At 50.1% G+C, this 27,800-nt stretch overlaps 2 protein-coding genes across 2 annotated transcripts; one reads left to right on the forward strand and one right to left on the reverse strand.

The window, feature by feature from the left end:
• Positions 1-2,832: 2,832 nt before the first annotated feature.
• ZNF575 (zinc finger protein 575) lies at positions 2,833-14,597 on the reverse strand. The gene is made up of 7 exons (XM_059666311.1): positions 14,312-14,597; positions 13,406-13,645; positions 6,902-7,136; positions 6,559-6,669; positions 5,987-6,085; positions 3,200-5,562; positions 2,833-2,972 (listed from the first exon to the last, which is right to left on the reverse strand). The coding sequence occupies exons 5-6, from the start codon at positions 6,066-6,068 to the stop codon at positions 4,901-4,903; spliced, it is 744 nt and encodes a 247-aa protein (XP_059522294.1). The 5' UTR covers positions 6,069-6,085; positions 6,559-6,669; positions 6,902-7,136; positions 13,406-13,645; positions 14,312-14,597; the 3' UTR covers positions 2,833-2,972; positions 3,200-4,900.
• Positions 14,598-14,656: 59 nt separating this feature from the next.
• Positions 14,657-27,778, forward strand: ETHE1 (ETHE1 persulfide dioxygenase). Its single transcript, XM_059666310.1, has 7 exons — positions 14,657-14,826; positions 15,102-15,246; positions 15,378-15,526; positions 23,366-23,495; positions 25,180-25,269; positions 25,835-25,951; positions 27,598-27,778. Exons 1-7 carry the CDS (start codon positions 14,746-14,748, stop codon positions 27,648-27,650), a joined length of 765 nt encoding a protein of 254 aa, XP_059522293.1. The 5' UTR covers positions 14,657-14,745; the 3' UTR covers positions 27,651-27,778.
• The last annotated feature ends 22 nt before the right edge of the window (positions 27,779-27,800 follow it).

Consider the following 27,800-nt stretch of genomic DNA (forward strand, 5'->3'; position numbering starts at 1 on the left):
TTGTCACGTCTCGCTGGCCCCTCAGCCCTGTGGCAGCAGGTGCCAGGGAATTGGGAATGACACTGTAACTGTCACATGGTTTCCCATCACCTCATTTGGGAGGTAGAATGGGGGAAGGGCATTTTACTCAATCCACCCAAATCCTGAATCCCCTTCAAGGCTCCACTACACTTAAGGTCGGAGCTGAGCTGGGTGTTTAGAGAATCGGGACAGAAGATGGGGTGTCGTTCTAGGCAGGGGCCATGGCATGGACAAAGGCCCGGAAGTGGGAGCTGCTAGCCTGGTGTCTGGGTAGAGTTGAAAGAGCATTGCTACCCTTGGTGAAGAGGCTGTAGGGGCAGATCTGGCTAGAAAGGTGGGTACAGTCCTTGCAGCTGCAGTGTCCAGTGTGGTAGCCAATGGACACAGGTGGCTATTTAAATTACAATGAAATGAGCCCAGGCCTGTTTGCTCAGTGGTTAGGTCATCGACCCTTGGACAGAAGTGTCTCGGGTTCAATTCCCTGTCAAGGGCATGTACCTCGATTGCAGATTCATCCCAGCCCCAGTTCAGGCGTGAGAAGGAGGCAACCAATCAATGTGTCTCTCACATTGATGTTTCTTTGTCTCCCTTTCCTACTCTCTCTAAAAGTCAATGGAAAAAAATATCCTTGGATGAGGATTAAAAAAAATTACAGAGAAATGAAAGGGAAAATTCACTTCCTCCTCACACTGGCCCCATTTCAGTGCTCTGGCCACGGCACTGACAGCACAGGCATTTCCATCCCCGTGGGAAGCACAAGCAGGCTGACAGCACCAGGCAGAGAGCCTTGGACTTTTCCTGGGGGAATGGGGTCCGGAAGGGGTTTAAGCACAAAGGGCTGGGTCATCTGGGTTTGAGATCTGCCCTTTGGGTAAACTTTCTTGGACATTCCAAGCCCATTCCCAGCTTTGGCCCCATCAACTAACCAAGAGCCACCAATCTTAATTCTTTCTCTTGTTGACCTTTGCTTTTTCATCTCCGAGGTGAAGGTGGTATTAGATTTTGCATCCACTCGTTCACTTTTCATTCATTCATACATGTACTGACCGCTCACTATGTTACTTCCTATTGTTGCTGTAACAAATTACTACAAACTTAGTGTCTTAAAACAACAAAAATTTCTACTCTTCTAGGTCTGAAGTCTGAACTGGGTCTCACTGGGCTAAGAAGTCACGGTGTAGGCTGGCCCGCATTCCTCCTGGGGCTCCAGGGGGACTGCTTTCTGCGCTTTTCCAGCTTGTAGCAGCTGCTCACATTCCATCCCCTTCCGTAGGCAAAGGCAGCAGAGGCCAGGCAGTCTTTCCCATGCACATTGTCTCTGACACCAGATCTTTTGTCGTAGTCTCCCACGTTTAGACTCCGATGACTGTGGAGCCCACATGGACAATCTGGGATAATCTCCTTTTTAAGGTCAGCCAGTTGGCAACCGGAATTCCTTCTGCTGCCTTAAGTCTCCTTTGCCACATTCCATATCCATAGGTTCCAGGGATTAGGATGTGGACATCTTTGGGAGGCCCTTGTTCTGCCTACCATACCCACTGTGAGTGAGACACGGGCTGCAGTGTGAAAAGACAGACACACGTCCTCACTCCCGGGCTGACATTCTGCTGGGGGAGAGACAGTGAGTGTGTGTTGCAGTGTTGGGCAGAGGTAAATGCTATGAGAGCAAGAAAGCAGGGCAGTGCTGCACACAGAGTGACAGGGCCTGGTGGAGGTATTTAGATAGAGTCATAGGAGAAGGCATCTCAGGGGACGTCCCTTTCTGCAGGGACTTGGGGAAAGGGTCCTGGGGAAACTGGTCCAGGCAGAGGAAAAGCAAGTGCAGAGACCCTCTGGCAGGACATGTGCAAGGAGCAGCAAGGCATCAGGGTGTCAGGAGACCTGGGATCCACTCTGAATCAACACTGCCCCCTGCCCTATTGTTTGGTTGCAGACCAGTCATCTTGTAAGATTGGACCAGACTAAATGAGTTTGTGCCCTTGAACCTTTGAGGTGGTGTGGTTGCTGCAGAGGAGCTCTTTCCAGACAGCTCTGTGTGTATACATGGATACAAGTCATGCTGTCAAGTTTGGAGGAGGGACTGGAATCCTTACCTATGCCCAGTCCCCCCCCACCCCCCCCCCCCAGCCCCCCAGATCTTGCTGAGTAGTCTACAGCTCATTTCCATTTACCTGCTTGATTCTACCCCTTATGCTGGAGACGCCACAAACCATCTCTCAGTCCATCCTTCACACCTTTCAGGTCTCAACTCAAAACATTATCTGCTCAAGAAAGCCTTTCCTGCCCTAGCTAGTTTGGCTCAGTGGATGGAGCATTGGCCTGGGGACTGAAGGGTCCTGGGTTTGATTCCAGTCAAGGGCATATGCCCGGGTTGCAGGCTCGATCTCCAGTAGGGGGCGTGGAGGAGGCAGCCAATCAATGATTTGCTCTCATCATTGATGTTTCTCTCCCTCTCCCTTCCTCTCTGAAATCAATAAAAAAGTATTAAAAAAAAGAAAAGAAGGCCTTTCCTAACCTCTAGAATAGTATATGTTAGGTATACACTCTTATCATGCTGCATCATATTTCTAACTTGATTTGTTTATGGTCAGACGTACCAGTCTCTTCCTCTATAATTTGCTCTTTTTGTGTCTTAAAAATACTTTCTGTACTTCTGAGGTTACTAAGATATTCTCCTATATTTCCATTTAAATTAGTGTTGTGCTTCAAATTTAGATCTTAACTTCCTAGAAACTAGCTTTTGTGTATGGTGTGAGGTAGGGATCTGTATTAGTTTTCTATTGTTGCTGCAACAAATTACCACAAGCTTAATGACTTTAAACAATACACATTTATTTTCTTACAGTTCTAGAGGTCAACAGTCCAAACTCAGTCTCTAGGCCAAAATCATGGTGGCAGCAGGCCTGGGTTCCTTCTAGAGGCTCTAAGGGAGAATAATTTTCTTGACTTTTCTAGCCTCTAGAACAGCCATGGGCAAACTACGGCCCGCAGGCCGGATCGCCCGTTTGAAATGAATAAAACTAAAAAAAAAAAAAAAAAAAAAAGACTGTACCCTTTTATGTAATGTTTACTTTGAATTTATATTAGTTCACACAAACACTCCATCCATGCTTTTGTTCCGGCCCTCCGGTCCAGTTTAAGAACCCATTGTGGCCCTCGAGTCAAAAAGTTTACCCACCCCTGCTCTAGAAGCTGCCAAGTTCCTTGACTCGTGGCCCTGCATCCCTCAATCTCTGCTTCCATTGTCGAATCTGCTCTGACTTCTATTTCCCTCTTCCCCATATAAGGACCCTTGTGACTACTTGGGCTCACAAATAATCAGCATATTCCCATCTCAAAATCCTTACATCTGCAAAGTCCATTCTGCCTTGTGTAAGCTAACATATAAGTACTAGGGGTTAGGATGGGGACAACTTTGGGGGACCATTATTCTGCCCATCACAGGGTTCCTCCCATTTCATTTTTCCCCACCTCAGCTAACTCACAGATTAGCTTGTCCTTTCCCCACTCATCTACAGCAAGGGTCGGCAAGTTGCCGTCCATAGGCAAAATCCAGCCCACTTGCTGTTTTTGAAATAAAGTTTTATTGGAACCCAGCCACAAATTCATTACAGTGTCATGAGTGTGGCTGCTTTTACAACAGCAGAGTTGAGTAGTCATGGCAAACGCCGTATGGCCTGCAAAACCTAAAAATATATACCATCTGGCCCTTTACAGGAAGTTTGCCAACCCCTGATCTCCAGGTGGGGGTTGTCACATGTCAGAGCCAAGGCTCCCCTACTTGTTCTTCAAAATGGACTTAAGCTTACTTTTTTTTTTTTTTTTTTTGCCACTACTTAACTAGTGACCCCTCTCCTCACTAAACCAGGTTGGTCTTATTTACTGCTGTATTCCTAATACCCTATTCAGGTCCTAGCACACAGTAGGTGCTTAATGTGTAGGATGAAGAGCAGTCCAATGTTAGCTCACTCATCTGATTTTATAGTGAGAGAAACTGGCTCTAAGAAGGGAACTGACTTGCCCAAGATGATGATGCTTGCACCCTTACAAGGGCCTTATAACACTCCCATTTTATAAATAAGGTATCCGAGTCCAGAGAAGTGCCAAAGGTTGTCCAAGGCCCCTCGGCTCATACTCAGTGGGTCAGGGCTGGCTCCAAAGCTAGGACTTTACCTACTATCAGCAGTATGCCCCTTGTTCTGGCTTTTAACATTTATATCTTGGGAATCTTTCCACATCGGTACACAATGAGCTGATTTCTCCCCCCTACAGCTACATCTTCCATTCTATGGCTGTATTGTAATTAATTAGCTGGTCTCAATTGATGAACACTTGGGTTGTTTTCCATCTTTGGGCACAACCATAATGCTGCAGCGAACATCCTTGTCCTTATGCCTTGTTCACATGCTGGCGTTTATAGGATACATTCTTAGAAGCGGAATAGCTGACACGAGCAGGTGTGCACTTAAGTATTTCATAGGTACAGCCAAATGGCCAAAATGGAAGCACCAATGTAACTTACAACAACAGGAGAGAGCCTGTTTTCCCACACTCCCCACCACCCCACTATGCTAGCAGACTTTGTACCTTTGCCAAATGAACAGTCAGGAAAAACCAGAGCCAGTTCTTTCCCACCACAGCTCCAGGTCCGTGGTTTGGGGCCGGTTAACTCTCTCTGGTTGATACATTCCCTCCCCTTCCCCAAAGTGGGTGAGCAAAGAGTTCCTCCACCTTTTAAGTTAGAACCCAGTATGTACATACTGTATGTAGGAGGGGCCAACCTCCCTGCCAGCTAGAAGAGGCAAGCCTGGTGTAGAAATGCCACCTCTGTGTTTACTAGAGCTGGTGGCAGAGGGGGCCGGTGAGCCAAGGGGTGGGCTCACTCCCGCTCCCCCTGACTCTCAGCCTGGTGGTGGCTGCGTTGGTGAAGGAGCAGGAGGCGCCTCTGGCCAAAGGCCTGGCCGCAGCTGGAGCAGCGATGTCGTCGGGCGGTGGCCTGGCTGCTCGGTGCGGTGGGGGGTTCATGACATAGGCGGTGGGCAGCCAGTTTGGAGGGGAATGAAAAAGCCTTGGGGCAGTGCGGACAAGGATAGGGGCGGGCATCCGTGGCATGGTGCGTGTGTCGGTGGGCAGCCAGTTTGGAGGGGTAGCAGAAGGACTTGGAGCAGTCAGGGCACGGGTAGGGGCGGGCGGGCGCGTGGGTCCAGAGGTGGGCTGCCAGCTTGGAGCGGTGGCCAAAGGCCTTTGGGCAGTGCGGGCACGAGTGCGGGCGGGCGCCGCTGTGCGTGAGGCGGTGGGCTGCCAACTTGGAAGGGTAGGAGAAGGCCTTGGGGCAGTCGGGGCACGGGTGGGGGCGAGCGCCACCGTGTGCCAACCGGTGCGTGGCCAGCTTGGACGGGTACGAGAAGGCCTTGTCACAGTCGGGGCATCGGTGCGGGCGTTGGGGCGGGGGTCGTCGGCGGGGTCGAGATGGCGTCTCTGTGGAGGCAGCAGGCCCAGGAGCCGACTGGTGGGGCTTCTTGGACGAACCCTGGTGGGGAGCTAGGGTACAGGCGGGCTGGTGGGCTCCTGGGTGCAGCCAACTCCCTAAATCTAGTCCAGGCTCCCCGACCCCCACCCCACTTTGATATCTGAATGTACCTGGGCACCTCCAGCCGCTGCCATCCATCGTCCTAAACGGCTCCAAAGCATCACCTACCTGCCTCCCCAAAGCGAAGGCTTTCCCAAAACCGCTTCTAGGATTTTCCCAGGTGATCACTCTGAATTTTTGCATGTCACCCTCCCTGCCCCTCCTGCAATTTCCTGAGTCCTAGAAATGATCTCGAAGGGTCCCCCAAAGCCAACCCGGGATTCCCCAGAACATCACATTTTGGGGGATCCCAAACTGTCATCACCCTGGGCTCTCAAACTTTCACCCTGAGATACTCTTCCTGGAGAGTGTCCCCGCCCACAGGGCCGCTCTCACCTCCGCCTGTGGTCACTGGTTCCTTGCCTGCAGGACTAGGATCTGTGGCCTCAGCCGCCGGCTCTGCATCTCGCTCCAGCATCTTGCTGGCCCAGAAACCTAGAGGAGGGCGTAGGGAGGTGGAGGGGCGTCGCTGGTGGTTATTAGGCGAATGGAGATAGGGCTGGAGGTTCCTAAAATCAGGGGTCAGTCTGTTCAAGGAGCCTGATCGTATTTAAATCTGGGATCCTAAGCAAGGATGGGAGTTGCTGGAAGGCGGAGCCTAAAAGCACGAGGGGCGGGGCTATGCAAATCGGACGCAGGGGCATTCCCTTTGCCATAGAACCAGGGTTGGAGCCTTCCAGCGGAGTAGCTGGGCCTCTGAGCAACTCGAACTCAGCGTTCCTGGTGCAGGGCGGCGGAGCCTTTGTCCAAAATGGGCGGAGCTATACAAATAGGACCCCAAGTCCGCGGCTCTGCAGCTCAGACCCAGGGGAGGAGCCTAAGAATTCAGTGGGCGTGCCTTTCGCAACTTTCCCAGGAGAGGGGCCTAAGAGCTCCGGCGGAATTTCACGTCCAAGAGGTATCTTTACCTTTTGGCTTAGTCTCAGTCCATTGGCGTCACGAGGGCCGCTAAATTTCTTCCTCGTTGCTAAATTTCATCCCCGGTGTGGAGTTGAGGCCGTAGAGGGCAGAGAGGAGACCTGGAGGGAGACAGAGAAAGAATGTGGCGTGTGTCGGGGATCTCAAGCGTCCGGGCCTCGGGATCGTGGCATTCGGACACCAGTCCACCCTCCCAAGGCTCAGGCACCGATGCAGCCCCACCGGAACCTATGCATCAGCATCCCAAACGATCCCACCGGGAGATTCTAGCGCCCCGCCCCTAACCCATTTCCCCAAGACCCAAGCGTCCGGGCCCGACCCCAGCACTCTCACCTGCGCACTGCACCTCCCCGGGGGCGGGGCTGCGGGCCCCTCCCGCGGAGGCCGAGGTCGCAGCCCCGCTGCCCTCGGATGGGAAGGAGTTGCACCGCACGCCGTGCACCCAGCGACCGCAGGGCAGGGCAGGGTGCGCTCGAAAGCGGCAGAGTCCAGCCTCATTTCCATCCCCTCCTCCCATGCGGTGCCGGTGGGGGCGTCAGTACGCAAGCGCAGTCACGGCTGGCGGAGGCTGCGGCGTGGGAGACAGAATCGAAGGAGGGGTGGGTGCGCGAGGCAGCCTCGTTGGTGAGCAAGCGCAGAGCTACGGGCCGAAGGACAGTGGGAAAGGGTACAGAGGTCTGCTGGGCCTACGGTGGCTGATTGGAGTCAAGAACGTGCTAACGGGGGGACGCTGCGTTTAGACCTCCCTGAGACAGCGCCCACAGGCACCTGCGCTTTTCTGCTTCTTTCCGAGCACTGAGGAGCCCGCGTTCCGTCTCCGGGTGCAGTTTCTACAGCTGCCCACGCCGTCGCTCGAGGCTTTTGCAAACAGTCTGGCTAATTCCGGGACAGGGGGCGGGGCGGAGCTAACGCCCAATAAAAGGAACTTTAATTTGCATAGCGCCCAGGCCCCCTTCGCCATTGGGTGATTCAAGATTCTCCGCCCCTCCCACTCCAATGGCAGGACCCAGGGGAGTGACCGAGGGCAGCGGTCGCGAGGTGCCCAGGCCGGTGTCGCTTTGCATCCTTCCGCGAGCAGTGACGGGAGTGACCGTGAAGTGCCCATCGGAATCTCCTGCGTGAGTGGTTCTTCAGCCACAAGGTCTGGCGAGCCCTGGGAGCTCTGGGAGTTACCCTGAGGGGTTATTTGGGCTCTGGAGCCAGATTGCCTGGAATCTTGGCTCTGCCACTTTCTAGCTGTGTGACCTCGGGCCTCAGTTTCCTCATCTATACAATCCAGGTTGTTAGGGTTAAATTCAGTATCGATGGAAAGTGTTTAGAACAGTGCCCACGGTGCCCACTAAAGTAGTCAATTCTACCTCAGGGCCTTTGCACTAGCTGTGCCTCTGTCTCCAAGGCCCTTCGTCCATCAGTTTGTTTTCTGATTCCCCCTTTAGGTCTCAGTTCAAGTATTACCACTGCGGAAGGCCTCCCCTGCCCACCCTATCTCATAGGGCCCCCTTCCCTCCATTACTCTGTTGTCTTGTCCCCTTGTATGCACTTAACATTACATACCTGTCTTCTAGAATGTATGCTCTGTTAAGATGGACAACTTGTCCATCTTGTTAATTTCTCTGTCCCCAGCATCCAGAACGGCGCTTAGCACATATTAGGTGTTCAATAAATTTGTGTCAAATGAATGTTTGAAAGAATGAACAGCCAGAAGCCCTCTGTAATAAGGTAGAATGATGGAGAAAATTAAGAACTTGAGGTCAAAGAGTTGGCTAGAGGTCTAAGCTGAATGGGAAACCAAGGGAGGGTTTTAAACACAGAAAGTGACATGAGCTGGTTTAGGTTTTCATATACTTTTTTCTTTAACCATATTTTTAGGTTATGGAAAATTTCAAACATACACAAAAAGAGAGGGAGTAGAAGAGTAATTAACCCCAAAGACCCATCACCCAGGTTCAGCATGGCCAAATTTGTTTCATCATCCTCTCAACACCCCTCCTTGAGCCTACTAAAATATTTTGAAGCAAATTCCAGATAGTTCACCTAGAACACTTCAGTCTGTGTCTCTAAAAATATAAGAACTCCCTCTTTTAAACATAACCACAATATTGTTATCACAACCTTCAAATTTCAGAGTTGTTTCTATGTTATCACATAGCCCACAGTGTTCAAATTCCCCCGATAGTCCCATGTGAGTTTGAACTAAACGGTCAATTGAAAAAAAAAAATGCACGTAGCCCCAGCCGGTGTGGCTCAGTGGTTGAGCATCGACCTATGAACCAGGAGGTCATGGTTCTATTCCCAATCAGGGCACATGCTTAGGTTGGGGGCTCGATCCCCAGTGTGTGGTGTGCAAGAGGCAGCTGATCAATGATTCTCTCTCATCCTTGATATTTCCATCTCTCTTTCCCTCACCCGTCCTCTCTCTAAGTCAATTTTTAAAAAATCAATAAAAATTATATATTTTAAAATCCGCGTATAAGTGGGGCCCGCAATTCAAATCCTCGTTGTTCAAGAGTCACCTGAGCATCTTTTTTTTTTCTTTTCCAAGCACACTGTTATACTTTATTTCAGACATTCAGAGAATTCAAGAGAAGAACAGAACTGTTCTCTGCATTAATAACAGAATTGGCCAGCATCAACAATTATCCAGTCATGGCCAATTCGATGTTATTTCCCCCACCCACTCCTCCCAGATGATTTTGAAGCTATATGCCAGGCATCGTAACCCATAAATATCTTTTTATTACACTTGCTTTGTTTGAATCAGGATCTAAACAAGATCCGTACGTTGCGTTTGTGTGATGTGACTCCAGTTTCTTTTTCATTGCCGTTTTAAAAGGCGCACTCTGGTTGCTGCATGGAAAACAGATGGTAGGGAGGCGGAGTGGGAGCCAGAATCCAGTGAAGAGGCTGTGAGATATTAGTTATAATGTAAATTACCAGCATTTAGTTAGCACCTTTTATATACCAGAAACTGTTCCCAGTGATTTATATGCGTTCATTCATTTTTAATTTTTAAAAAAATATATTTTATTGGTTTTCTACAGAGAGGAAGGAGGGGGATAGAGAGCTAGAAACATCGATCAGCTGCCTCCTGCACACTCCCCACTGGGGATGTGCCCGCAACCAAGGTACATGCCCTCGACCGGAATCGAACCTGGGACCTTTGAGTTCGCAGGCTGACGCTCTATCCACTGAGCCAAACCGGTTAGGGCATGCATTCATTCATTTAATCCAGGGGTGGGAAGCCTTTTTTTTTTTCTGCCAAGGGCCATTTGGATATTTCTAACATCATTCTCGTGCCATACAAAAGCATCAACTTAAAACTTAGCCTGCTATATTTGGTCAAATATTTAATTAATGCACCCTTAATGCCTTGGCAGGGCCAGACCAAATGATTTCACGGCCTTACATGGCCTGAGGGTCGGATGTTCCCCACCCCTGAAACCCACAGCAACTTTTTAAAAGGAGGCGCTACTATTACTCTCATTATACAGAAGAGGGAAATGAGGCAGAGGGGAGAGGACACTTATCCAAGGTCACACAATTTGATCCCCTGCAGCCTGGCCCTGGAATCCAGGTAATTTGCATTTATGCTGCCTTTTGACTGGGGCAGAGGGAGTGATGCTGGAAAAGTGGCCTAAGTGGGGAGGGCTTAGTGATGAATTGGGAGGAGGTGGCAAGACAAGGAAGGAGTGCAGGATCTTTGGACTGGGCGTAGGACAACACTGTGTCTCCAAAAACTGTTCGCAAACATAACAGGAAAGCAGTTATTATGATGACTGGCCTGAAAATTAAAAACATTGTTTAGGCCGAACCGGTTTGGCTCAGTGGATAGAGCGTCGGCCTGCAGACTGAAAGGTCCCAGGTTCGATTCCGGTCAAGGGCATGTACCTTGATTGCGGGCACATCCCCAGTAGGGGGCGTGCAGGAGGCAGCTGATTGATCTCTCTCATCGATGTTTCTAACTCTCTATCCCTCTCCCTTCTTCTCTATAAAAAATCAATAAAATATTAAAAAACAACAACATTGTTTAGAATTAACATCACTATGTTATCGGCACCAGGAGAAATGCCTTCCTTCTATTGATGTAATTGTTCCCCTTCCCTTTCTCATAAATACTCATTGCCTTTGTCTCTTAATCTGAACATTATTTGGGCTTCTGCCTGAATTAATAATTCTTGAATAGCTATTCTTATTGATAAACACTTGTTTGCCTCTTAAAAAGAAAGAACATCTCACAGAGCTGACCCTAGGTAAACGCCAAAGGGAGTACACACCTTTAAGGAACAGGTTACTGGTCTAGCAATTCTGCAAAAACATCAGGAATGGGTGCCCCAGGGGTGAGGAGGTCTTATGTGGGGACCCCTCACAGTAAAGATTGCCTGAGGGTCCCCATTTTCCTGGTCCTTCCCTCCCCTGAGCTCCTGGAAGTGCCTGGGCCTCACCTTGTTTTAGCCCTGATGTCTGTACCTCTCTCCCCAGCCAGACTAAGGACTCACCTCTAAGCCCCCAGCTTCACCCAGCTTGAGTCAGGCATGCAGAAGCCCTCAATGTGAAGAATGAATAAGCAGCCCTAACCGGTTTGGCTCAGTGGATAGAGCAGTGATGGTGAACCTTTTGAGCTCGGCGTGTCAGCATTTTGAAAAACCCTAACTTAACTCTGGTGCTGTGTCACATATAGAAAATTTTTGATCTTTGCAACCATAGTAAAACAAAGACTTATACTTTTGATATTCATTTTATATATTTAAATGCCATTTAACAAAGAAAAATCAACCAAAAAAATGAGTTCGCGAGTCACCTCTGACATGTGTGTCATAGGTTCGCCATCACTGGGATAGAGGGACAGACTGCAGACTAAAGGGTCCCAGGTTCGATTCTGGTCAAGGGCATGTACCTTGGTTGTGGGCTCAATTCCCAGTAGCGGGTGTGCAGGAGACAGCTGGTCAATTTTCCTTTCTCATGGATGTTTCTAACTCTCTATCCCTCTCCCTTCCTCTCTGTAAAATATGTTTTTAAAAATAAAATAAATTAATTAAAAATATTTAAAAAAAAAATAAATGAGCAAAGTTCTCTCCTGGACTCTGAGCTTTTCTTTCTGCCTGATTCTCTTCTATCTGGGTGTCTCCTCTTTCTGAACATTTCTCCCTGCTCTAATGTCCCAAGGTCTCTTCCCATCTGTCACTATATTATAGGAGATTCTGTATCTTTGTGTATCTCTAAGTGTGTCTTTGTGACGGTATTTCTTTGATGGACATCCCATTTCAACTATATCTCTCATAGTCTCTGAAAGTCTCTCCAGGTCTCTCTCTCTCTGAGTGTCTCTGAGTGTCTCTCTGAAGCCTCTGAGCACCCCCTTGTCTTTGAGAGTCTCTCTGAGTCTCTCCCCTATAAAGAGCACCAGAAATACACTAGGAGTTGGCAACGTTTGGTTTGATTGACTTGCTGGAGCTAAGGAGAGAGGCCTGCGGAGCGAGCACTGCCTGTCTCTCCAAACCCAGGGAGAGAGTCATAGGATTTTTTAAAAAGATGGCATTTACACTCAACTAGATTAAATGAAGTTTGCTCTGGCCGGGTAGGTCAGTGGGTGATAGCCTGGTCCTGATACGCCAAGGTTTCAGGTTCGATCCCCAGTCAGGGCACATACAAGAAGCCATCAACAGGCCTGGCCAGTTTGGCTCAGTGGATAGAGCATCAGACCAGGGACTGAAGCTTCCCAGGTTCAGTTCCCATCAAGGGCACATGCCTGGGTTGCAGGCTCAATCCCCAGCCTGGTTAGGGCGTGTGCGGGAGACAACCAATTGACGTGTCTCTCTCACAGGGACGTTTCTCTCTGTCTCCCCTTTCTACTCTCTCTAAAAATCAATGAAAGAATATATCCTCAGGCGAGGATTAACAAAACAAAAAGAATCAATCAATGAATACATTCATAAGTGGAACAATGGATTGATGTTTCTCTTTCCCTGTGTCTTTCTCTCTTGCTCCTTCCTCTCTCTCTGAAATCAATACATAGAAAAAAAAAATGAAACAAAGTTTGGTAGGCTTACGGATTTCTTCCTGAGAAGAAAGAAACATTCCTGAAAAAATACTTAGGCCCTGTTTGGGTAGCTCAGTAGCCAAGGGTTGCAGGTTCAATTCCTGTCAGGGCATCAATTCCTTATGGAAAGGAGTGAATGTGGGGCCTAATCTGAGAATCCCATCCACAGCCCGTGCCTTGGAAAATGCAGTTAAAATAAATGTGGGATGTACAATTGATTCTCCAACAACACAGGGGTAGGGGTACTCAACTCCTATGCAGTAAAAAACCCTCCTATAACTTTGACACCCCCAAAACTTAACTGCTATTGGCAGGATGCCTTGCTGATAACATAAACATTCAGTTAAAACATATTTGTATGTGATATATGTTATATGCTGTATTCTTACAATAAAGCAAGTTAGAGAAAATAAAATGTTATTAAGAAAGTCATAAGGAAAATACATACAGAATTTTATGCATTCACGACATCCCTAACTTTTTCTTAATTTTTTTCATATTTCTAGGCTATGCAGTTTGTGAATTTTTTTTAAAAAAATATTTTATTGATTTTTTACAGAGAGGAAGGGAGAGGGATAGAGAGCTAGAAACATCCATGAGAGAGAAACATCGATCAGCTGCCTCCTGCACACCCTCCACTGGGGACGTGCCCGCAACCAAGGCACATGCCCCTGACCGGAATCGAACCTGGGACTCTTCAGTCCACAGGCCGACGCTCTAGCCACTGAGTCAAACCGGTCAGGGCCAGTTTGTGAATTTTTAAAAATTATCACAACCTCCAGAAAAATTTCTAATACACTTACTGAGAAAAATTCACGTCTAAGTGAACCCCCGCAATCCAAACCTCTGTTGTTCAAGGCTCAAATGTAGTTGCCAGAAACCCTCGCCCTGGCTGGAAGTCAGGCCCGCTTCTCTGTGCCCAAGCGACAGACCCTCGGGCAAGAGTGGGACGTCCCATTCTCACTGCTGGTGGGATTCCAAAGAGCCATCTTTCTGACCTCTGACCGGCCTGGCTGCACAACACAGCTTCTCAGATCCAGGTCCTTGGGGTAAATGAACAAAAGCCCCTTTTCAGAGGTTCACATCCCAACAAAAGCCAAATGACCCCTTATATCTTGATTTTGCAAGATATAATGCAAAATTATTTTTTATAAATGATTTCTTCCTGGGAAGAAATAAACATTCCTGAAAAAATATTTAGCAATTTTTATTTTATTTTTGTTAGCAATTTTTAAATAAACTTTAGGCCCTGGCCTGGTAGCTCAGTAGCCAAAGCAGGTTCAATCCGCGCCGCCCCCCCCACCCCGCCTACCCCCAGGGCACATACAAGAATCAACCAATGGATGCACAAATAAGTCCAACAGTGCCTTAACCAGTTTGGCTCAGTGGGTAGAGCGTCGGCCTGCGGACTGAAAGGTCCCAGGTTCGATTCCGGCCAAGGACCTTAGTTGTGGGCACATCCCCAGTAGAAGGTGTGCAGGAGGCAGCTGATAGATGTTTCTCTTGCATCGATGCTTCTAACTCTCTATCCCTCTCCCTTCCTCTCTGTAAAATATCAATAAAATATATTTTAAAAAATAAGTCCAACACCAAATCTCTCTCTCTCCCCTCTATCCCTTTCCCTTCCTCTCTCTCTCTCTCAAATCAATAATTAAAAACATTAAAAAAAACGTTAATGGGATCAAGTGTTCTGGGAGTCACGCACCCACCTCAAGTGACCTGGAACCAGGCTTTCCCCCTAACAGTGAGCCAGCCTCCTCCTACCCTCTTTCCTGTAAGATGGGCCCGGGGCTGCGAGCGCACGGGGCCTCCGTTTTGCCTCCCCCGTCTGCGCTCATCTCAGCGTCTCTCCCTTGCCCTGGAGTGTCCCCGGTGTCTCCCGTTTTCTCGGTCAGCGTGGTCTCTGAGGTCTCCTCGCCGCCCCAGCCCGACGCTGCGGGGCTCACGAGATTGCCCCGCCCGCAGCGCCCGGGTCCCCTTACCGCCGCCCGGCCCTGCGCCCGCGGCCCCTTTAAGGCGCGCCCCGCCCCGCGCCCGCCGCCCCGTTAAGGCGGGCCCGGCGCTGGCCCGTCCCCGGGGTCGGGAGGTGCACCCGGCTCCAAAGGACGCTCCTGCCCGGGCTCAGTCCCCATCCGGCCGCGCGATGGCGGGGGCCGCGCTGAGGGTCGCGGGGCGGCAGCTGAGCCTGCACCGCGGGGCGGGGGCGCCGGTCCTGCTGCGGCAGGTGAGCGCGGCGGGAGCGGGTCGGGCCTGGGCGGCCGCCGGGGCGGAGGTCCCGGTGCCGTGAGCCGGGAGGGCCCTGGGGGCCCCGGGCTCGGGCCGGGTCCCCGTTCTTCACGCAGAGCGCGGGGGACGTCCTGGGAAGCGGGGCCTCGGGCCCCCGGCTCCGGGGGCGGGGACGCTGCCTCTGATCTTCGGGGCGCGCGCCCCGGCCGGGCTCCCAGGCGCTCGCGAGCCGGAGTCTGATCCGCGCTGTCACCTGCCCCCGCCCCTTCCCAGCTGTTTGAGCCCAAGAGCTGCACCTACACGTACCTGCTGGGGGACCGAGAGGCTCGCGAGGCCGTCCTGATCGACCCGGTTCTGGAGACGGCGCCCCGGGACGCCAAGCTGGTCCAGGAGCTGGGGCTGCGGCTGCTGTACGCCGGTCAGTGTGGCCGGACGCCCGCGCCGGGCCGGGGATGGGGGAGGGGTGGGGTGGAGGATAGGGAGGGGGGGTTGGGGGGCAGGGACCCCCCGCCCTGTGCGCTCCTGGACCTCGCCTCTGCCTCCCTCCAGTGAACACCCACTGCCACGCCGACCACATCACGGGCTCCGGGCTGCTGCGCTCCCTGCTCCCCGGCTGCCAGTCCGTCATCTCCCGCCGCAGCGGGGCCCAGGCGGACCTGCACATAGAGGACGGACAGTCCATCCGCTTCGGGCGCTTCGTGAGTTGGATGCTTCGTGAGTTGGAGGCCGGGTCCGCGAGAGGGTGGCGGCCTGGACTCCTTGGGCTGCAGGGGCGCGGGGCCTGGGTTCCTGACCCGCTCCCCCCTCCCCGGCCCTCGAGTTCCGCCTCTGGGAGCAGGCGGGCCCCTGGCTCTGGGTAGGTGTGTCCTGACCGAGCCCTTTAAGTCAACAGCACTTAGGGAGTTTCCTGCAGCTCTGGGGCAACTCCTTTGGCCTGGCATCTCCATAAAAGCTGATTGCGGGGCTGGAATGCCAAGACCAGGGCTGAGGGAGAGCCCCAGGCCTGTCTCCTGAGAGCCACTGTTGGAGGAAGTCGCTCAGGACGAGGGAGAGGCCAGCGAGGGCCTAGGGTGCAACGTTTAAGGAGCCTCACTCTCACGGTCAGCACCCTGGGGCCCTGGCAGGGTAGCTCCGTGGGTTAGAGCGTCCTCCGTCCCAGGTCTGGGCACATACAAGAGTCAATCAATGAATGCATCTATAAGCGGACCAACACATCCATTTATCTCTCTCAAATTAATAATTTTTTTTAAAGAGTCATCGCCTTCTTAAATGTTGTGCCCCAGGCATTGTCTGCTTGGCCCAGCCCTGCGATTGCTTCACACCAGAACGATCTCTAAAGGCTCCTTCCTGCCTTTCCTTTCTTCACACAGGCACCCTCAGCAGGTGTCTGGCCAGAAGGGCAACCCAGGGTTAATGCGAGGGTGGGAGGGTGCTGGGGGAGTTGTCCTCAGAGAACTGGCAGGGCTTTTTTTTCTGATCAGAAAAGATATAGAGGGGAGTGAGGGCGGAGGGTGGGGCGGGAACTGGGAGGAGGGGAGTTATGGGGGGGAAAAAAAAGAGGAACAAATGTAATAATCTGAACAATAAAGATTTAATTTAAAAAATAAATAAATAAAAGGCATCTTAATCTAAAAAAAAAAAAAAGAAAAGAAAAGATATAGAGAATTTAGCTGACCCTGGGGGCAGAATGTCAGGTGACAGGGTGAGGAATCAGTCTTCAGATTAGAGGATTTTGCTAAATGGAGATAGTTTGAGTCAGAGCATTAAGCAGAAATGAGTGTAATCAGCAGATTTAGCTATAATGGTTACAGCCTCTTTATTTCAAGCCTTTTTCCGAAAGCAGATGAACAAAATGCATTGTACATGTATGTACACTGTACACAATAGCCAGGCGCTGAAGTGCATCTTGGGTTGAGAAGTCTTAGAGGAGTGAGAAATGGTCAGATTTTGTGTCAAGATCAGCCCGCTGTTAAATTAAGTGAATGATGTTTTCAATGAATGAACGTTGAAGGGTTTAGCCAGGTAGATTTAGCTTCAGTGTTTGTTGTTTTAAACAGCTTTACTGACTTAATTCATCAATCATCCGATTCACCCATTAAAAGTGTACAATTCAATGACTTAGTATAATCACAGAGTTGTGCAATCACCACCACAATTGATTTTTGAATATTTCAACATTCAAAAAAAAAAAAATCCCATACCTTTTAGCTGTCATCTCAACCCCGCCCCCTTTCATCCCTACAGCCTTAATTAAGCAACCACGCATCTACTTTCTGTCTATATATTTGACTATTCTGGACATTTTGTAAAAATGGAATCAGACAATATGTGGCCTTAAGTGACTGGCTTCTGTCACGGATCATAATGTTTTTCAGGTTCATCCATGTTGTAGCCTAGCCCTGGCCAGGTGGTTCAGTTCTTCCTGTGCACCGAAATGGTGCAGGTCTGGATTCCTGGTCAGGGCAATGCCCAGGTTTTGAGTTTGATCCCAGATAGGGGCATGTACAGGAGGCAACAGATTGATGTTTCTCACTTTCTCTCCCCTCTCCCTTCCTTTCTCTCTAAAAATCAATAAAAGCATGTCCTTGGATGAGGATTAACAGACAGAAAAAAAACATGTTGTAGCATATATCAGTGTTTCATTTCTTTTTTTTAAAATCCTCACTTGAGGATATGCTTATTGATTTGAGAGAGAGAGAGAGAGAGAGAGAGAGAGAGAGAGAGAGAGAGAAACATTGATGAGAGAGAGAACATCAATTTGTTGCCTTCCATACTTGCCCCGACCCGGGATTGAACCTGCAGCCTTTGGGTGCACAGAGTGACGCTCCAACCAACTCAGTCACACCAGCCAGGGCCCCTTCCTTCCTTCCTTCCTCTCTCTCTCTCTCTCTCTCTCTCTCTCTCTCTCTCTCTCTCCCTCCCTCCCTCCCTCCCTCCTTCCCTTTTTCCCCCTTCCTTCCTCTTTCTTTCTGTTAATCTTCACCAAGGATGTTTTCTCATTGATTTTTAGAGAGCGTGGAAGAAGGGGGAGAGACACAGACAAAGAAACATCAATGTGAGAGAGACACATCAATTGGTTGCCTCTTGCATGTGCCCTGACTGAGGCCAGGATGAGCCTGCAACTGATTTCAGTGCCCTTGACTGGAATAGGACCCGAGACCCTTCAGTCCGAGGGCCGATGTTCCTCTCACTGAGCCAAGCCTATCCAATCCCCCCAAACCTTATTTGTTTGTTTGTTTATTTATTTATTTATTTCCTCATCCCAGGATATTTTTCCATTGCTTTTTAGAGAGAGTGGAAGAGAGAGGGAAAGCTAGAGAGAAACATCGATGTGAGAGAAACACATCGATTGGTTGCCTCCTGCGCAAGCCTTGACCAGGACCGGGACTGGGGAGGAGCCTGAAACCAAGGTATGTGTTCTTGACCGGAATCCAACCCGGGACCCTTTGGTCCTCAGGCCAATGCTCTGTCCACTGGGACAAACCGGCCAGGGCTCCACCCACTTTTTAGAATTGAGTTGTAACATACATATAATATAGTACAAAGTGCACATGTGCAGCTTGGTAAATTTTTACATGTTTACACTTGAGTATCCACCGCCCAGATTCAGATATAAAACAGGCCCAACACCACAGACGGCTTCCTTGTTCCTCTTTCTGGCCATTGGCACCTCACCACGGGACCATTCTTCTGTCTTAATCTTAGGTTAGTTCTGCTTATTCTGGACCTGATAGCCGGGAATCATACAGCGTGTACTCTTTTGTGCCTGGCTTTTCTCTTGTTCTTCTTATTTTTTAAAAAATATATTTTTACTAACTTTTAGAGAGAGCGGAAGGGAGAGGGTAGAGTGATAGAAACATCTATGAGAGAGAAACACCATCGATCGGCTGCCTCCTGCATGCCCCTTACTGGGGATCAAGCCCGCAACCGGGCATGTGCCCTGACCAGGAATCGAACCAGCAACTCTTGGTTCCTGGATTGACTCTCAACCACTGACCCACACCAACTGGGCTTCTCTTATTTAAAAAAAATTTTTTTTAAATCCTCAACTGAGGATATTTTTCCCATTGATTTCTAGAAAGAGTGGAAGGGTGGGGGGGAGTGAGAGAGAGGTGAGAGAGACACATCAATTGGTTGCCCCTCACACATGCCCCTACTGAGGTTGGGGAGCCTGCAACCGAGGTACGTGCCCTTGACTGGGAAACAAACCCAAGACCCTTCTGTCTGCAGGCCAGCGCTCTAACCACTGAGCACCTGGCCAGGGCCGGGCTTATTTCGCTGTACATAATGTTGCATATGGTTGTAATCTTTCCTTTTGTTGCCATATAGCAGGGGCTGATAAACTTCTTCTGTGAAGGACCAGATAGTAAATGTTTTCAGTTTGCAGGTGATATGGTCTCTGTTGTAACTACTCAATTCTCCTGTTGGCATGAAAGCAGCCATACATGATGCTTTCTTACCAAATGAATAAGCATGCCTGTGCTCCAATAAAACTTTATTTACGGCCACTGAAATTTTAATTTCAATAATTTTCACGTGCAATGAAATAATCAGTCTTACTTTTATTTTATTTTTTTCAACCATGAAAAAGTGTAACAACCATTCTTAGCTTTCAGACCTTATGAAAGCAAGTGGCAGGCCCCATGCATCAGCCATACCTTACCGACCCCAATGTAGACTATTTCATTGTGTGAACTTATGATGATACTGTATCCATTCTCCTTTTGATGGCTGATTGCAGTTTTAGGCTATTACGAATAGTGCTGTTTTGATTCTTGTACAAATCTCTTGGTCAATATTACTCTTGATTCCAAGGAGTTGACTTGCTGGGTCACAGAACTGACACATATTTAACTTTAGTAGAAACTGCCCAATAGTTAATTTTTATTTATTTATTTATTTATTTATTTATTTATTTATTTATATTGATTTCAGAGAGGAAGGGAGATAGAAATATCAATGATCAGAGAGAATCATTGATAGGCTGCCTCCTGCACCCCCCCCCCCCACTGGGGATCGAGCCCACAACCCGGGCATGTGCCTTGACCATGAGTCGAACCGTGACCTCCTGGTTCATAGGTTGACACTCAACCACTGACTGAGCCACACGGACCGGGCCCTAGTGGTTTTCTTAATTGGTTGTACGTTTACACTCATAGTGGGCCAAATTCGGATGATTTCATTGTAAAATGAATTTTCTGTTTTAATAAGCAGTCATTGAGACTTGAACATTTTCTCTCTCTCTCACGAGGGGTGGTCGAGTCAGAAAGTTACTCTTTTCTGTTAAACTTGTTGATTGAGAGGGGTGCTGCTCAAGACACTGGTTTCCCAGGCCCCCCTTTTGAAATTCTGACTTAATGGTTTGGGGAAGACGGGGAATGGGTGGTCATCTCGTGGCCCACGTAAGGATTTCTGTGCTTTCTGCTGTTTGGAATTAAATATTTGAAGTGTGGAACAAGTCTGTTATCCCCCAATATTTTATGAAAAATTTGAAGCATGCAGACAAGTTGAAAAAATGTTACAGCTTCCACCTCTATCCATCCATCACTTCATATTATTTTGTTTCCACAAAAAAGAAGGTTTAGCCTCGGCTGGTGTGGTTCAGTTGGTTGGAATGTTGTCCTGTGCACTGGAAGGTCTTGGGTTCGATTCCTGGTCAGGACACATACCTAGGTTGTGGGTTCGATCTCCGATCTGGGTGTGTACAACAGGCAACCAATCGATATATCTATCTCACATTGATTCGTTTTTCTCTATTTCCCTTCCTCCCTCTCGAAAAAAATCAATTACAAAAGGTTTAGCTGATGGAGGCTCAGAGTATTTAGCTACAATGGGAAATGATATTTTGAGTTTTTGAGTAGAGAGGGCATAGAAAACATGCATGGTTATACCGAGATCAAATACTTGAAGACTGGAGCAAAAGAAGACACTTAGACCGAAGGAAAAGAAGCCAAGAGCTTACTTGCCACCAGGGGGCAGTGTGAGCCAGAGGAACTGCAAGGTGCGTGAGCTGCGGGCTTGCACTGATCCCTGGATTTAGCTGATGGAAGTAGTTTCAGAAGTTAGATCATTAGGGTCGTATTTTTTCCTGACAATTGCTTCCCTGAATTAAGTGTGGGGATTTAAATAACGAGGACTCCCTGGGCTGGCATTTCTGCATCCAGGATTCTTAACGGCAGTATTAGAAGTGGCTTTGGTAGATCAGAGAGCGTGCACATTTGAGATGACAGGCACTGCTAACTTGTCCTCTAACAGGACTGTATGAGTTGTACCCACATCCCAGGAAATGTGAAGGCTTTCCTCAAACACCCTAAGTAACTGACAGTTGCCAGTCTGGTAGGTGAAACATAAAGATTTTAAAATTAGCCCTAACCAGTTTGGTTCAGTGGATAGAGCCTCAGCCTGTGGACTGAAGGGTCCCAGGTTCGATTCCCATCAAGGACATGAACCTTGGTTGTGGGCACATCCCCAGTAGGGGGCGTGCAGGAGGCAGCTGATCGATGCTTCTCTCTCATGGATGTTTCTAACTCTCTATCCCTGTCCCTTCCTCTCTGTAAAAAACCAATAAAATATATTTTTTAAAAAATTCAATTCTCCCTCTTCCTTTTAAGGGAGAGCAAACATCTTTTCATATGTTTTTTGACTATTTGTTTCCTCTCCCATGAATTCCTGTTTTTTCTTTTGCCCATTTTCTTTTGGGGGTTCTTATTGATGCTTAGGAGCTGTTAATATGTATGGCTATTCACACTTTATAATACTTTCTTATACATGCTGCTACCTGTCTCTGGGGTTCTTTTTAGTCTTTTAACTCTGATTTTGTTCTTTTCTATAGTGAAGTTAAACTATGTGGCCACATCTGTTACTATTTTTTCTTATGGCCTATGAATTTCCTGTCATGCTTAGAAAAACCTTTCCTACCTCAAGATTTTTTTTAAAAATATATTTTATTGATTTTTTACAGAGAGGAAGGGAGAGAGATAGAGAGCCAGAAACATCAATGAGAGAGAAACATCGATCAGCTGCCTCCTGCACATCTCCTACTGGGGATATGCCCGCAACCCAGGTACATGCCCTTGACCGGAATCGAACCTGGGACCTTTCAGTCCACAGGCCGACGCTCTATCCACTGAGCCAAACCGGTTTCAGCCCTACCTCAAGATTTTATATACATATTCTCCTATATGTATTTCCAGGATTTTAATTTTTTTATGTTTAGATATGTAGTGTATCCTGAATTTTGTGTTTTATTTTAATTATAAAGTTGCATGTTCACTATTTTTTTTTTTTTTTAAAAAAAGGTTGATATAAGCACTGCCTGGGCAGCTCAGTTGGTTGGAGTGTTGTCCCTACACGCCAAGGTTGTGGGTTCCATCTCTGGTCAGTGCACATGCCCAGGTTGTGGGCTGGATCCCCAGTAGGGGGCGTGCAGGAGTCAGCTGGTCAAGAATTCTCTCTCATCATTGATATTTCTGTCTGTCTCTCCCTTGTCGCCCTCTTCCTTCCTCTCTGAAATAAATAAAAATATATTTAAATAAAGAATCAACCAATGAATGCATAAACAAATGGAACAACAAATTGATTTTTGTTGTTGTTTCTTTTTCTCTCTCCGTCCCCGCCCCCCCCCCCCCCCCCCGCCTCATCAATAAATAAAAAAGGATGGTGTAGGAAAAGTCTAAAGAACAAACTATATATTTAGAGTTAATTAATTCTTAAAAAATGACACTGTATAGTGGCTCTGTAACCTGCTTTTTTGTACTTACTGGATATTAAACATATTTTTGTGTCATTAACTATCCTGTATAATAAAAGGCTATTATGCAAATCAACTGAATGGTGGAATGACAGTTCGCTATGACGCGCACTGACCACCAGGGGGCATATGCTCAATGCAGGAGCTGTCAGTCAGACATCCCCTGAGGGCTCCTGGACTGCGATAGGGTGCAGGCCGGGTTGAGGGACCCCCCTCCCCCGCCCCCACAGTGCATGAATTTCGTGCACCGGGCCTCTAGTTTGTGTATATTATTGTTAAATTTTATTTTAATGACTTGTTAGTATTCTATATTTATATTAGTATGTTTATCTTTTTCTTATTGATTTGCAAGACCTGTGTGGATATGAAGTATACTGACCATGTGGTATATGTGTTGCAAATATAGTCCCCAGCTTGTTTGTTCCCTTTAAATTTTGTTGAGGATGTTTTTGGCATTGCAAGACTTCAACTTGAATTAAGTCAAACCATTGATCTTTTCCATAACGATGTATGACCTTAGGGATCAGATTTGCATGTTCTTCCCTAACCAGAGGTCATATATTCATTTGTACTTTTGAGGCTGTCACAGTTTTATGGTTTATTTTCTTGCCTTTAATTCATTTGGAGTTTATGCTGGTGTGAGGTTTGAGCCTGGAAAGCTAACTTAATTTTTTTACAAAACAGGTGATCTAGAGGTGACCCTGGGGTGGGTGGGGGCTCCTGGGGTCAGATTCCAGGGCAGACCATTGGCTTCTTGGTGACTGTCTGTACTTTCCCTCCCTGGCAGGCCTTGGAGATCCGGGCCAGCCCCGGCCACACCCCAGGCTGTGTCACCTTCGTCCTGGACGATCACAGCATGGCCTTCACTGGAGATGCCCTGCTCATCCGAGGGTGTGGGCGGACGGACTTCCAGCAAGGTCCAGGCCCCTTTCCTCAACCCGAGGTCTTAGTATGGTTATGTGTGCACCAGGGTTTTAAGTATCAGAAGAATGAATGAAGGAGTGTTCAACTTTTAGGGAGTCAGGGTTAAACTCAAGGCATTTAGCTGCCGGAGTGGAGGGGGGAGAGTTAGATTCAGGGGTTAGCAGGTCAGAGAACAGTTAGGTTGAGGGGTTTGGCCGTTAGGGGACAGTTAGATTCCAGGGTGTGTTAATTATCTGTTGCTGTGAAAGAAATTACTCCAGAACCAAGTGGCTTAAAACAGTGATTAACACTTATCATCTCACAGAGCGTCTGAGTGTGGACTTGGGCAGCTAGCTGGGTGGTTTCGGCGCAGGGTCTCCCATGGGGTTGCAGTCACGCTATGGGCCTGGGCTTCAGTCCTCTGACGGCTCGCCTGGGGCTGGAGGACCTGCTTCCCTGAGGCTCACTCAAGTGGCTGGCCAGCTGGCCCTGGCTGTGGGCAGGCGTCCTCAGTTCCTCCCCGAGTGGACCTCTTTGTGGGGCTAAGTAATGTCATGGCAACATGGCAGCCGGATTCTCTCTAAGGGGATAATATGAGAGAGAGAGAGAGAGAGAGAGAGAGAGAGAGAGAGAGAGAGAGAGAGAGAGCCTAATTTTTTAAAATGACCTAGTCTCCTAAGTTAACTCTGTCATTTCTGCAATAACTTATGTATGAGATGCAAGTCCCTTATCCAAACCACTAAATCAAGGTGAAGGGAATTCACGTTATATTTTTTTAGAGTGTCGAAGAGTTTGTGGACATATTTTAAAACCCCATAAGGGGTTTAGCTGCTGGAGGTGTGGCGGGGTGGGGGCATGCGGGGTTTGATTCAGGAGTTTAGCTGCTAGGAAACGGTTAGTCAGTGCTCTGATTGCTTGGGGGCCGTGTCACCTTTTTTGTTTGGCTTCTGGGGGAACTTAGATTCAGAAGTTTCACTGTGGAAAGGGGGTTTCAGAACCTCAGGGTTTGGCTGATCTTTGAGTGTGTGTGTGTGTGTGTGTGTGTGTGTGTGTGTGTGTGAGAATGTGGGGTTGACAATAGATTGGGTGGATTTGGCTGCCTTTTGGGAGGAGGGCGAAACTGGATGAGATGGGAAAGACAGAGCCGCGTTGAGCTGGCCGTGGATAACTTTCTTCCTCTCCTTTTCCCTCCATCTCCGTCTCTGTCTTTCTCTCCGAGGCTCCTATTCTCTTTGTCCACTCCCAAAGCAGTCATGAAATGGGAGGATTTAGGCTGCGATGAAAGGTGGAAGAACATTCCAGAGAGGTTTCCCCCTGCCCCAGCTGGGGACGCAGGGCTCCTTGTTGGAACCATGGCGCCATTCTCCTCATGGCCTCATGCCTTCAGTGTCTGCCATCTTCCCCACCCGGACCCTTTCTTGTCATCCCCGAGCGAGGCCCAGTCCCTTGGTGCTTCAGGGTCCCTCCCAGCCTTGTCTACAGCCATGCTGATTTTTCTCCATTCCCCAGTTACTTGTCCACGCGGTTCCACCTGCCTAGAATACCCTTCCCGCTCCTTCTCTTCCTAGATAAAGGGGTACCGGCAGGAAATGAGGGAGAGGTTTTAGCTACCTCATACCCTTTTCTTAAGGGGAGGGGTTAAGGGGCCTCTCTTTCTTGTCCTCTTGACCCACTGACCCCTGAGCTTTTCCTCCCCAGGCTGTGCCAAGACCTTGTACCGCTCTGTCCACGAGAAGATCTTCACGCTTCCAGGAGACTGTCTGATCTACCCGGCCCATGATTACCACGGTGAGGGCTTCCTGGAGGGGGTGTGGGACCTACATCATTTACTGCTGTTTGACAGGGAGCACTGATCCTCTGGGGCATGGGACTGCCATTCCCCGAGACTCCTCTGGCCAAAGCACGGTCATGTGCTTATGTGTACTGAGTGTGGATGTAGAAACCACAACTCCTAGAATTCCGGGGCGCGTGGGTTTTCCTGGGGCCTCTTTCCAGTGGTTCTCAACCTTCCTAATGCCACGGCCCTTTCATACAGTTCCTCATGTTGTGGTGACCCCCAACCATAAAATTATTTTCGTTGCTACTTCATAACTGTCATGTTGCTACTGTTATGAATCGTCATGTAAATATCTGATCTGCTATATGTGTTTTCCGATGGTCGCGACCCACAGGTTGAGAACCACTGTTAGGGTACTGTGAGAAATTACATTTCCCATATTGCCTGTTGAGGAGGGATAGCAATTTCAGGAACATTCCAGTCCAGAGAGGCACCCCAAAGCCTCCTGGGAAATGTAGTCCTGAGAGGCCTGAGGCCCCAAAGGATGGACATTCCTCCCCCTCTCTTGGCCACTAGGGCTCACGGTGTCCACTGTAGAGGAGGAGCGGACTTTGAACCCTCGGCTCACCCTCAGCTGTGAGGAGTTTGTCAAGGTCATGGACAACCTGAACTTGCCAAAGCCTCAGCAGATAGGTGAGCACTTGGGAACCTGGACTCCTGGGTCTGAGGGAGGAGGGGCTGGGGGCCTGGACCCCTGGGTCCGAGGGAGGAGGGGCTGGGGGCCTGGACCCCTGGGTCCGAGGGAGGAGGGGCTGGGGGCCTGGACCCCTGGGTCCGAGGGAGGAGGGGCTGGGGGCCTGGACTCCTGGGTCTGAGGGAGGAGGGGGTCTGGACTCCTGGGTCTGAGGGAGGAGGGGGTCTGGACTCCTGGGTCTGAGGGAGGAGGGGCTGGGGGCCTGGACTCCTGGGTCTGAGGGAGGAGGGGGTCTGGACTCCTGGGTCTGAGGGAGGAGGGGGTCTGGACTCCTGGGTCTGAGGGAGGAGGGGCTGGGGGCCTGGACCCCTGGGTCCGAGGGAGGAGGGGTTGGGGTCCTGGACTCCTGGGTCTGAGGGAGGAGGGGCTGGGGGCCTGGACTCCTGGGTCTGAGGGAGGAGGGGGTCTGGACTCCTGGGTCTGAGGGAGGAGGGGGTCTGGACTCCTGGGTCTGAGGGAGGAGGGGCTGGGGGCCTGGACCCCTGGGTCCGAGGGAGGAGGGGCTGGGGGCCTGGACTCCTGGGTCTGAGGGAGGAGGGGGTCTGGACTCCTGGGTCTGAGGGAGGAGGGGGTCTGGACTCCTGGGTCTGAGGGAGGAGGGGCTGGGGGCCTGGACTCCTGGGTCTGAGGGAGGAGGGGGTCTGGACTCCTGGGTCTGAGGGAGGAGGGGGTCTGGACTCCTGGGTCTGAGGGAGGAGGGGCTGGGGGCCTGGACCCCTGGGTCCGAGGGAGGAGGGGTTGGGGTCCTGGACTCCTGGGTCTGAGGGAGGAGGGGCTGGGGGCCTGGACTCCTGGGTCTGAGGGAGGAGGGGGTCTGGACTCCTGGGTCTGAGGGAGGAGGGGGTCTGGACTCCTGGGTCTGAGGGAGGAGGGGCTGGGGGCCTGGACCCCTGGGTCCGAGGGAGGAGGGGCTGGGGGCCTGGACTCCTGGGTCTGAGGGAGGAGGGGGCCTGGACTCCTGGGTCTGAGGGAGGAGGGGCTGGGGGCCTGGACCCCTGGGTCCGAGGGAGGAGGGGCTGGGGGCCTGGACTCCTGGGTCTGAGGGAGGAGGGGGTCTGGACTCCTGGGTCTGAGGGAGGAGGGGCTGGGGGCCTGGACCCCTGGGTCCGAGGGAGGAGGGGCTGGGGGCCTGGACTCCTGGGTCTGAGGGAGGAGGGGGCCTGGACTCCTGGGTCTGAGGGAGGAGGGGGTCTGGACCCCTGGGTCTGAGGGAGGAGGGGCTGGGGGTCTGGACTCCTGGGTCTGAGGGAGGAGGGGCTGGGGGCCTGGACTCCTGGGTCTGAGGGAGGAGGGGGCCTGGACTCCTGGGTCTGAGGGAGGAGGGGGTCTGGACTCCTGGGTCTGAGGGAGGAGGGGGTCTGGACTCCTGGGTCTGAGGGAGGAGGGGCTGGGGGCCTGGACCCCTGGGTCTGAGGGAGGAGGGGCTGGGGGCCTGGACTCCTGGGTCTGAGGGAGGAGGAGGCTCAGGGCTACAACTCCAGTTTTCCAAAGAAGAGGGCCCTGAGGATTTCTGGGTCCCATTCAAGCTTGAGGGGAGGGCACCTCCTGGGGCCCCTTGGTTTCACCCTTGGTTTCTTCCTTTCAGACGTTGCTGTTCCAGCGAACATGCGCTGTGGGGTCCAGACCCCCCCTTCCTGACGTTATCGCTGTCAGGTGCTCGTAGCCATTAAAAATGCACTAGATGGGGTGAGGGGAGAGGTGCCAGCGCTGGAGCTTCTCTCCTCTTCCCCTCCCCCACCTGCCCTCAAACTTCTTACAAAAAGAAATAAATATTTTTGCTGTGAATCT

Source organism: Myotis daubentonii, chromosome 15 (assembly GCF_963259705.1).
Source record: "Myotis daubentonii chromosome 15, mMyoDau2.1, whole genome shotgun sequence".
Taxonomy (NCBI): Eukaryota; Metazoa; Chordata; class Mammalia; order Chiroptera; family Vespertilionidae; genus Myotis; species Myotis daubentonii.

What these genes read in the sequence shown, in the direction of transcription:
- ZNF575 (XM_059666311.1), bottom strand. Translation starts at nt 6,068, where the DNA reads ATGCTGGAGCGAGATGCAGAGCCGGCGGCTGAGGCCACAGATCCTAGT. An exon ending in ACCAGTGACCACAGGCGGAG is followed by an intron (nt 5,563 to 5,986) that starts GTGAGAGCGGCC and finishes CCTGTACCCTAG; the next exon opens with CTCCCCACCAGGGTTCGTCC.
- ETHE1 (XM_059666310.1), top strand. Translation starts at nt 14,746, where the DNA reads ATGGCGGGGGCCGCGCTGAGGGTCGCGGGGCGGCAGCTGAGCCTGCAC. An exon ending in GCTGCGGCTGCTGTACGCCG is followed by an intron (nt 15,247 to 15,377) that starts GTCAGTGTGGCC and finishes GCCTCCCTCCAG; the next exon opens with TGAACACCCACTGCCACGCC. An exon ending in CCCGGCCCATGATTACCACG is followed by an intron (nt 25,270 to 25,834) that starts GTGAGGGCTTCC and finishes CTTGGCCACTAG; the next exon opens with GGCTCACGGTGTCCACTGTA.